This window comes from Neltuma alba, unplaced genomic scaffold, assembly GCF_004799145.2.
Source record: "Neltuma alba isolate B1F8T4 unplaced genomic scaffold, ASM479914v2 tig00012187_pilon, whole genome shotgun sequence".
In the NCBI taxonomy this organism is placed as follows: domain Eukaryota; kingdom Viridiplantae; phylum Streptophyta; class Magnoliopsida; order Fabales; family Fabaceae; genus Neltuma; species Neltuma alba.
Window position 1 is genome coordinate 471,305 of NW_021636728.1, and position 11,856 is coordinate 483,160.

General features: G+C 33.6%; 1 protein-coding gene across 1 annotated transcript; it reads left to right on the forward strand.

Moving 5' to 3' along the window:
* The first annotated feature begins 3,264 nt into the window (after window positions 1-3,264).
* On the forward strand, window positions 3,265-4,223 carry LOC114724392 (protein FRIGIDA-ESSENTIAL 1-like). Its single transcript, XM_028910727.1, has 2 exons — window positions 3,265-3,838; window positions 3,934-4,223. Exons 1-2 carry the CDS (start codon window positions 3,440-3,442, stop codon window positions 3,964-3,966), a joined length of 432 nt encoding a protein of 143 aa, XP_028766560.1. The 5' UTR covers window positions 3,265-3,439; the 3' UTR covers window positions 3,967-4,223.
* The last annotated feature ends 7,633 nt before the right edge of the window (window positions 4,224-11,856 follow it).

Here is an 11,856-nt window from a genome sequence, read left to right on the forward strand (position 1 = left end):
TGTTTTTCATTCTCAAAACCAATGAGATTAGTTGTATTAGACTTTTCTCTTAGTACGAGATGCTAGAAAGAGGCAGAATAATGTGGAATTCTTCCACGTCTCAAATCTACTGAATCGATGTACAAAGCATTTCTTAAATAGGCAGGCATATCCCAAAGTCAACTATAATACTAATTTCACAAACTCAATTTTGAGTTCTGAGGTGGTAGAAAGCTAGCGGAGACGGAATCCATGAAGGGTGGACGATTGATCGAAGAACCAAGTCAGACCCAAGTCAAAACCGACAGTATGAAATGGAGTTGACAGGATTTTCATCAAAAGTTGATTTGCTTTGCTGCTGCTGGGCCGAGCCTGAAGTTGTAGTTTATCAATCACTTCATCCCAAGATAATGCTTTCTTCTTGCGTACATTCTAAATTTTCCCAAGTCTTTCTCTCTATGGCAATATGGAGAATCCGCATTGATAACGATAACTTCTTCATTCATATGAAGTGGGCTATCTAGGGACTTGATTATAAGTGTTTGATAGATTCATTGAGCTTCTTTTGGGCGTTTTCTTAATTGCCTAAATTCCAATAGATCTATTCCTCCCATTTTCCATAATTGTTTTGAACATGAAGCTATTGCGAATGTTGTTCAAGTTACTTGACTATTTTAGGAAAATAATTTGAGCTGTGGGCAACAAGATTTGATGAAAAATAGAGTAATATTTCCTTCCAAATGGTACTGATCTTGATCCCCAACTCTTATTTCCACAATTAAGAGTAGCATCCTTCAAGATTCATGTCCACATTGTTTATTGTTCGTAGCCTTGAACAATATTAAAGTTATAAATGCACACAGACTTCTGAATTAGTACCCACAGATTTTACTTTCAGTCCCTTGCTCATTTTCCTTACAGGGAGAAGGCTTTTCTTGATAAACTATTATGGAAGCCTAAAGCTCCTTGCAAGCTTAATTCCTTAATTTGGACAGCAATATTGAAGAGGATTATTGTAAACAGCCTGTTACTGATTTGCAGCCAGGCACAATTTTGCCCTTTATACTGACTTCTGTATTCATGGATCTGACTCTAAAACTTTCTCCCATTTATATTGACGTTGTCCTGCAGTGACATTGCTTTGGAATAACTTATTTGGAGTTTTGGATGAACAGCTGAAACTTTGTCCAATTTATTTTTACATTGTCCAGCAGTGACTTCCACGTACCTTTGGAATACCTTATTTGATATTTTGGATGAACATTGATTATATCCCAGTACATTGGAGCAGTTTCTCCTGGTTCATCTCAAAAGTTTTTGCTACAAGAAAGAGAACTCAATTGTATGGGGCCACGTACACCTTATGTAAGATATTATATCTTCTGCTGGATTATCTGCCACGTCTGCTATCAGCTGCTTTGAATTGGTATTCCTCTATAACACGTGTTTTATTCTACAGTTCAGTAATCCATTATTATCTTGTAGGAGGTAGTGAGGTACTTACGATGATTCTGTTGTTGCATGTCCCGATTTGGAGATGGATATTTCCTTTTATATATTTATTGAGTTTCATCCTTTTATCCTTTTCTTTATTAAAAAAGATTTGAGTTCAGCCATGAGGTCTGTGAGGACAGAAGGGAACTTGATATCAGTTTCACCTGCAGTAGGAAACCTTGAAGTGACCCCACCATCTTATTTGCCTCTTATGGAAGGGAATGCAGCTATGGCTAAAGTTTCTGTTCCTTCATATAATGTACCTACAATTAGAAAGAAAGATTTTAAACTGAATCGCAAACTTTCAAGTAGTCCAGAATCAAGAAAAAATCTGGATCTGGAAGATGACAAAAATCAGGAATTAGAAGCTGATGTTGAAAATGCTGGATCCCTTTCACAGCAGAAAACCTTTGTAGGATTTAGTGAACCAAGTTGCAATTACACTTCATGTTTATGTGATGTCAATGAGGGTATAAGGTCTGGGCCTTCGAGGTCAATGACAGATTTTGGAAAAGATGGGACTATCCACCTGCAGAGAGATTGCTTTGTCGAAAAGGCTAGTGGTGGTCAAAATCATATGGAGCATATTACGAAGTTGAACATGCAATCAGGAGATGCTATGAGCCCAATGACATCAAGGTTTGGTCATTCTCGTTGAATATGTCATATTACTTATACCCGTTGTTGTGTAACTATAGCTCATTTTACATAGCATAAGTAAGATCACTCTATTTCTGACTGTTAGGTTTGCCAGGCATCCTTCGCCTGACTTGAGGACCAGAGCTCTGTCTCCCAATGCTGAGATTAAAGTTGGAAACAAGCGTCATGAAATCATATGTGGCTTTTATGCCAAAGGATGGTGCATCAGGGGCAATTCTTGTTGTTTTCTTCATATAAAAGATCCCGAAAATAAATCTGGCCAGCAGATTGAAGGAGAATTGGTTACTCAAAATTGGAAGAGAGAAGTGCAACCAAAGGAAGGTACGTCAGGTAATTGTGTAGCAAGGTTGTTCAGGAATCTGCGTCGTAAGCATCTTTCTAATGAAAATATTGTTCTGTGACAGGTACTGGAGATGATGTTAAGAGGTCAAGGATGCCTTGTACTCAAGTTCCGTTGGCTGCTACACAAGAAAGAATATCTCGGTATTCATCTGAATTCTCCTCAAACCCAATCATCCAGAAAGAAGTAAGCCCAAGCTGGCATCCAGATAAAAGTGGGCCTGTCTCCTCTTTCCCTTCCAGTCTAACACATACGGAGGGAATGACTACCACTCAACGGCTAGATATGCATCATGGATATACATCCCAATTTGTGAGTCATTCACCTAATGTAAACATGGCTACTCACCTTCCAACTACATGTATGTCACTGTCCCATCTTATTCCTTCCCGATCAGGATGTTCATTGTCTTTTAGTGGATCCATAAGTGAAAGTTCTATAGATTCTCAACAACTTCTGAACAGTGGCATGGCTTATCATGACAGCAGATCCCCTTTCTCTGGTTCAGAAAGGGAAGGTTTGGCTCTAAATGGTTCATTTGGGGTTCCGCCACACCCAATTGGATGTAAATTAAAATTCTCTTCAGATGATTGGGAGCCGTCCGTACCTTTCAAACCATCTTTTTTAATTACTTCTTCAGGCAGATCATCTGTCGAAGATCAAAAAGACCCTTTTGACAGTATTATTGAGATACCCAATATAGGGGATGAATCTTTGAAAGCTTTCATTTTATCTCAAAGATCATCCATTCGGTCTTCATCCCAGGTTCCTACAAATGGTGAGTTTGTTGAAGCTGCAAATCAGGGTTCAGATCTTCATGGTGCCAAAATTTTTGTATCTTCTTATAATAGATGTAATAAAACTGAGCCAGAGAAAAGTTGTGTTCCTCATGAAAAAAGTTTTGTTACAACTGAAACAGATAGAATAGCAGCAGCATATCTAAATTGCCAATTTGGAAGGGTTGGCATGGGACTAAATCCCTTTGAAGAGGATAAAGGTATAGGAAAAGAACAAACTGAGCGTGATGCTAGACCTCAAGTTGAAGTAACAGAGTACAAAAAACAAAGAGTAGATAAGGGTAAGAAAAACAGTGAAATGGATAATAATCTTCAGAAGGATGCTGGCATGCAGATAGAATCAGTGGAACTGAGAAATTTCCGTTTCGCACTTGTTGATCATGTGAAAGAGATTTTAAGACCAGTTTGGCTCGAGGGTCACCTCAGCAAGGATGCACATAAGTTGATTGTTAAAAAATCAGTTGACAAGATTATTAACACCCTGCAGCCTCAGCAAATTCCACCAAATGAGGATTCTATCAAGAAGTACTTTTCTTTTTGTCAGGTGAAAATTGTAAATCTGGTCAAGGTAAGTGTCTTTCCTTCTTTAGATAGTATTGTTGATAGGATGTGAATGAACGTCACTTTGATATTTTGTGACCAATTTTTCCCCCCCATTTGCAGGGATATACCAGTATATATGGCAAAGTTCGATAATGTCACCTATATACCTTCGTTGCATAGTTCGCCGGCAGTATGTAAGATCCAAATGTATGTAAAGTTTTATCTCATGGACTCGAAAAGAGAGGCTTTTATCTATAAGGTCATCTGTTTGATAGTCAAGTTTATAAGGACCGTTGCTCAGTTGCCTGCTCCATTATGGAGTAAACTTGTAGGGATTGGATATAAGTGCTCTAGAAGTTAGATGATTAGATCTATGATCTTTCATCTACTTCTTGATTCTCTAGCATATGAATAGAATGACAATTCTAATTAGTGTGGCATTTATGACTTATCTTAGTCTTCAAATAATTAGAGTCTGTGATGGAAGGCATATAGATATTTTGTTACATATCACTGTCTTATGACGAAGTGTTTCAAAATTCACGATATATTAGACTCAGATTGTGAGGATTCGTAGCATAACAATCATATCTCAGGCTAGTTTTCTTGAGTTTTTCAATGGTACATCTTAGTTCTTACGGTTTTCAATGATCTACTTGGGGTTCATGTTACTTGTGATTTGTAACGCTACTCTTAACATATTGGAAGGTGGAAGAGTGATCTTTTGTCATCATCATGGCAGATTGTGTTAGATCATTCCATTGGAGTGATCGAGCTTTTATGGGTTTGGGTGAGTCTATTACCTAGATGAAATTTAATTAAAAGCTAACTACCTGGCATAGTGGCTTAAGCTTGTGGGGACTACACCTGAGTGAGTTGAGTCTAAATACAATATTTAGAGGATATATTACAATTTGTTTAGTAGAATTAGGTTTTCAGTTTTAATTATTCTTTCCTAGTATCCATATTCGTCCTGTTTCTGTGATGCGAAAAATTGCTGAGCGTCACAGACTAGACTATGGTGCTCTTCTCCCGTAACACACACACACACACACACGATCGACCCTGGAATATGTATATTTCAGGGAAGTAGAAGAGAGAATGTGCATATACTGATGAATGATAATAGTGTCATTACTGTTCAATATTTCCTTTTCAAAGTTGTTTCAGGAACTGATTGTTTCATTTATTGCTATGGTTTGGGTATGCTTCTCAAATCGCAATCTTATATGTTGATTGTTAACACTGAATACAGATGGTGTTACCCACTGACAATTTAATATTGGAACTATTGAGAGTCAGATTAACTGAGAAATAAATGAAGTAGGAAAAGCCTTAAAAAAAAAAAACCAGTAATCAGAAGCTCATTTAATATTACATCCATCTCTCTCTCTCGCACTCTCACGCGCGCGCACAAACTTTTAGTGATTAATAGAAAGAATACCCATTTACAAGAAGCCTTATTTCCCGATCTTATGGCATATTAAACTACTCCTAGAGTAGAAGAGTCGATTTCTTTATGACAGAAAGGTCTAGCAATATAGAGAAATGAATGCATATATAATCTATAAACCTTCATGTCAGTGAACTTTGACTTTTGGCTCCGAGGCGTGGCAGATCCTGCATGGTGACACCAAAGTCCTGAAAAAGTTCCCGCCAGAAGAAGACTTGTTTCCTGGTCTTCCTTTCTCAACCCTATCAAATTTCCTTCTATTGCCAGAACCTGCTCTCTGGCCATTGCCATGATGAGCTGATAATAAGGAACTCAAGGATGAAGTGTGATGATGATGATCATCTGTGTGATTTGATTGAAATGAAATGGCTTGTGGCCGAAGTTGCTCAATGGGAATTAGCAGATTAGCAGGTTTTGGTTTAGTCTTCACTGAGTTTGCAGCTGCAGAATTTGGCGTTGGTTTAGTCACAATAAACTCAAATTCTGGGCTCTGATTTGTACTCTGATCATGTTGTTTGGTCTGGTTTAGAGGAACAGAAGGTGATTTGGATTGCTGGTCTTGAATGCAGACAAGGCCACTGAAAGAGAGTGAGTCTGATAAACTGCTATCAGCGGCAAGAACATATGAAGGAGGCTTGCTTCCATTGAAGGTTCCCATGGATTAGGGATTTGTGATCACAGTGGCTTTGTGGATGGAAACTTTTATATGTAGAAAGAGGCTGCAAGTTTAAAGCATCTTTTGATCCTTTTGTTTCGTCCAATAGGTCCTTTTGCTTTGATTTTTTTTTTTTTTTGGGTATGTGCTTTTGGCCGACTTATTCCTGTTTCTCCAGCTTTTGATTATTTTTAATTTAACCAGTTTTGAAAAGTCAGGATAATTCAAAACAATGATAAAAAATATTTTATAAAAGTATTTTCTAAAATATAAAATTTGGACCATTAAAATTTTAATCTTAATGATTGAGATGAGAAATGGATGGAAATGGAGGGAAGGAAAAGTAGAAAGACTCTTTGCCTACTAAAATGTGGCCGTATTTTTTTTTTTTTAATTTTTTTAACCAGTGTTGAATCAATCTAATTAATTGCCATGTTGTACTTTTAATTATTTTTCTTCTTCCGTTATATTAAGTTGAACAATTTTCACCGGGTTTAATTTCATTTGTTTCATTTTAAAAGTAAACTATAGAATAAAATAACTTCTTAACTATATGTCAGCTTGAAAATTGATTATAATTTCTTCAAATATGAAGATGATCTTGTATATAGATGGCTCGTGTATTTTTCTTGCGTGAGCACGAAATCTAGATTTAAGAAACAATGATACTTATTACGCAATAATCAAATGTTTTTTGCGAGGCATTTAAAATTCTTGCATTCCAATTTTTTTTTTTTTGGGGTGATAAGTATCTAAGCGGGTTAGCTATTGAAGCGGGAAAATTAACTCGCTGAGGCATCTCATATTACTCTATATGAGACTCGGTCATATTACTGAGTCAGCGAATCATATTACCAAATCCGAATAATCTCAATCACATTGAAATACATTCTAAATTCAAGTTTTAGCGTGTTAATGATCACATAAATAATTTCACTATAATCCTTAGTACCAACTCATAAAAATCTTTAATTTTATACCTCCTCTCTCTCTCTCTCTCACACACACAGATATGTGTGTGTGTGTGTGTAGGCGCTGTCAATATACATTTAAAAAGTCCTACATATAAAAAATGCCTTATTAGATTTAAACTTATAATCATTTGACCCCTAAGCTGAATGTGGTTTGGAGGTTGGTGGATATTACAAAGGAAGAGTAATATAAAACAAACCAAACCCTTTGTCAATGTCATTTTCAAATCTTAATCAACTTAAAATGATACAAATCCATTAACTTCAAATTTTTTGTTTGTTTTTTCTGATAATTTGTTTGACCGGCGCGCTGATCCTACGAGGTTTGCTCTCGTGTAGGTAAAGAAAACTTATAGTAGTATTTAATATAAAATATACTTCTTATGTCCTTAATATAAGACCTAATTAGAGAGTTGTTGTTAGTTCTATATATAAGATCTAATTTACATGATTATCAACTTTTTTACAAATTAACCCTATTGATTTTCCCTCAATAATAATCAAGTATGAAAGGGAGGGTGGGAATTGAAGAAGATGTTCAAAATTTTTGAGAAAAAACATATCATATTAACTAATTTAACTACTCAAATTAGATAAATAGGTCTTATATTAAAGATTAGAGGAGTAAAATTTATCATAAGGCACATTATTTTCAAGACATGAAATGTATATGATTTATTAAATTCTGTGTAATGCAAGAAAAATCATGTCATAGTTATATTTTGACAACCTAACGTAGATCTTAAAAAGTTTAAGTAATCTTTGAAAGTTGTAATTAAGTTTTCTAAAGTACGAAGTCACACACTTATTCTCAAATTTTATGAGACTTATCAATCATTAAATTTTAAGAATTAATTGTTAACTTTAGGGAAATAACTACAAATTCATTTAGAATTACAGATATCCTGAATTAAACTCTATAATTTAGTAAAAATTTCATAAAAATCTATTCATAAGCTCTTCAAATTTGATCATAAATTAAACTTCACGGTGTATTGAATATATTGAAGATACTTTAGTTTGTCATAATTGGAATTTTAAGACTTTAATCTTTATGCTCTTAATTTATGAATAGCATGGCTTGTAATAAATTTTATATTCTTTGTTGATTTATCAATTAGTGTGTGCATGTATTATATTTATAGGAAATTTTAATGTGAGTTATATGCAACTTATAAAGAGTGCGGTTTCGAATAACTTCTTATATAAATTTTAATATTAATATTGATTGATCTTTCTTTTGATAAAAAGAGGAACTAGAGATTTTATTCTTCTAATCCAGTAAAATCAATTAATTTAATGTGTGCGTGCATCACCGACGGCTGTGTTAAACAAAAAGGCAAGGAATCCAATTATGAGTGTGATTTTAATAATTTGATGATAATCTTCTAGAAAGAGTATAAGTTTAATTAGTTCATAACGAAAATATCCACCGATTTATTATCTTAAATATAAAGAATAAATTATTGTGTTTTGAGCCAACTTGATTTTTACGTGTAGATCAATCCAATCCAATTAAATCTTGTTTTAAAAATTTCATGACTCGAAAAACTTGTTAACACAAAGCATATTGAATATATGTGTGTGTATGGGATTAAGGTTTATCTAACATTCTAAAGTATTTTTTCGATGTATGTTCAATGTCCTAAAATATTTTTTAGTTCACCTAACATCTTGAAATATTTTTTTGAGGTGCATCCAACACTCTACAATATATTATGATTTATCTAGCATCTTAAAATATTTTTTCTATGTGTTTTCAGTACTTTAAATGTTTTATGATTCAATTTTTTCCTTAGAGTATTGAAGTGCTAGGCGCATCTAGAAAAATATTTTAGTATAATAGATGAAATATAAATATTTTAGGATACTGAATACATCTACAGAATATTTTAAAATGTCGGAGAAGCCTTAAACATTTTTATACTATAAAATACTTGGGTGACTTGAGTCACTTAGAGTATGTTTGGCTCAATGAGAGGAAGGGGAGGGGAGAGATTTTAATGGAGGGAAGGGGAGGGGAGGGGAGTGGAAGGATTTTAATATTATCTTGTTTGGATTTATAAAAAAAGAGGGAGGGGAGGGAAAAATATTTTAATATGGACAATTTTGCTCTTATTTTATTTAAGGCGTGGGCATAATGGTCACAACATGACAAAATATAGACATAATGGTCACAACATGACAAAATATGGGTATAAGAGTCATAATATAACAAAATATTACCCTTTCCCTCCAAATCCTCCCAATTTTGGAGGGGAGGTTGAAGAGGGGAGGGGAGGGGAAATTTTAAAAAATTTCCCCTCCCCTCCTAAAATATGTGTGTTGCCAAATAAGGGGAAATGATTAAAATCCCTCCGAAATCCCTCATACCAAACACATCCTTATTTTTAAAAAAGACGGGGTACATTAAAAAAATGCTTATTATTTATTATCAAAGTTCTCACATTAGTAGTAGAATTTATATTCATGTTTTTGTATTGTAGAAGGAGGATGAGGATTTATTTCAACATAGGAGCTCATGCAACAAGCATGAAATTAAAAAAAGAAGAAGAAGAAGCTTACAAATATTTACTTTAGGATTTTTACCCTGATTTATACACGTTCTAGACCCCCTCTTGATAGTAACGGCAAAAAAAAAAAAAAAAGTTACCGTGCTTTGGAATTCTCATTCGTTTTGAATTATTCTAACTTAACAAAATTATTTTAAAGTCATAAAAACGGATTTAAGACTAGCTCAAAATTTATTATTTTATATGTTTTTCCATGCTCTCGATTGTACCAAAGCATACTATGAGCTTAAACATCAAGTTAATATATATGAACCATTAAAACTGTAAAAGAGGTAATATTCTGAGTATTGAACATATATGTATGCAAGGCGCGTAAACATTAGTGCAACTAAATAATTTTTATATTTTATATTGAATGAATAATGTTGTAGATTGATCGTTATATAATATAAGTTAAAAAAAGGGTTTCAACATCGAGATCATTTATAATATATATTCTGTTTCTGCAAGTTGATATTTCATGAAGATTGAAGAGGTAATGGCCACGTTTGGCCCTTCATAGGTCTAAGAGTCTTCTCCAAAATATGAATATTCTCGGCACTAAATAATAGAAAATAATTAAGCAAGGCAAGTTCGAACGAAGCAATAATAATTGGCATCAGTACATTTATGGTTCTACAAATTATGATAAATTTTTATTAACTCTAGAACCTAGTCGTGAGGCACAGTTTTAAAATTATCTATATGTACCTAATCTGTGTGTATCATGTAGAAGCTCTAACAAATTGTTATATTCATGAGTTATAAATAGTATATGATTTTTTTAAGGTTAAGTTTATGCAACACATAGGATAAGCAAAAGCAATATATATATATATATAAACATTCTAATATATATATGTGTGTGTGTGATTTTGCAAGATGCATCTATATGAAGTGGAAGCGACAATTATTGAACTTAAAATCATGCCGTAATTTTCACAAATCAGTTTCTCTTCCTTAACATTTCTTCTTCATGTAAATGCAAAATAAAATAATTGAAAAGCAAAGCAGCAACCAACGTCTTTATCACGCTATTCTCTCGGTTAATTATATTGATATATATATATTTACCTTTGCCAAAAAAAATCATAAATTAATCTATACACATACACATGCATGAACCCATAACATGATTCAGCTAGCACCTAATTATTGAGCATAGAGGCAAAAAATTCCATCAACCAACACATTCTAAATTCGTCCAATCAACGACAAAATAATACTCAAATTCATTAAAAAAATTTCTATCCAATCTCAATTAATCTAATTTGCAAGCAAAGCGCATGAAAGCTTAGTCTTCTTATCCAAGCTTCAGCCATGGCACCATCAAACTACTATTCTATTTCTATTTACAAGTCAATTTCTAATAAGTTATGTCAAAATTAAGAAGAATATTAAATTTTACTAACTTCATTTTAAAATTTAATAACTTTTCAGTTTTATCCCTATTTAATATTGTACACTCTACATAATAGAAAAATAAAGACTTATTTAAAATTATAAATTCATGTGAAACATTTAATTACGTAACTTATAAATAGGATAAATTTTTTTTTGTCTTGTAAATACGTTCAAAGGAGTACTTAGTATTCCATGTGAAAATAAAAGAAAATGGAAAAAGATGAAGAAGATGGGACGAGGACGTATGAAAGAGCAAGAAGGAAGGCTTGTGTTTAGGATAGGTATAGAGTTTTGGAGAAATATAGACCTTAGAAGCTCAAAAGAAGCAATAGGAAAATAGAAAATGTAGGCCAAGTTAAAACTTCTGATTTATCTCCTTGGTGCAGATTTGCCCAAATTGCCCCAGAACTTGTCTTCTTTTAGCTGAGTAATATCCTTCAATGGCTAAGGCGCTAGTATGGCATATTAAAATCAAGTTAGATAACTTATTGGATGTAGCGGAAGCAATTAATTTCTAGAAACTAAAATTTCTATTCCGTTATAAGAGATGCCTATGTTTACTGTTTCATAGTGACTTAAATAAGCCTCGATAAAAGAACACGTGTCCCACAAAATAAAAAACATGTATTGTGATTTTGAGCCCTCCTTTAATTTCCCAATTTCCCATGACACTCCACACCAGGAAAAATTCTCCCATTTTTGTGAGACACATGTGTGAGATAATTGTCACTCCATATCCTTACTAGAACCTTCTGAAACGACCATGGTTTGGCTTTGATACTTGATGCTAGTGTAGAGGTTCTGAGTTAAATTATCGGTAGAGCAGAGGAAAAAGAAGAACCTATCATTAACGTACGTCAATGTCCTCATCATGACATAATAAAATATATATATATATATATATATATATATAATTCATGGGAGTTTCTTAAAGTGAAACAGCATATAGAGAAGCCACGAAGCAGAGTAAGGGGAGGAGGGAGGGAACATTGAACTAGAAGCAAGAGA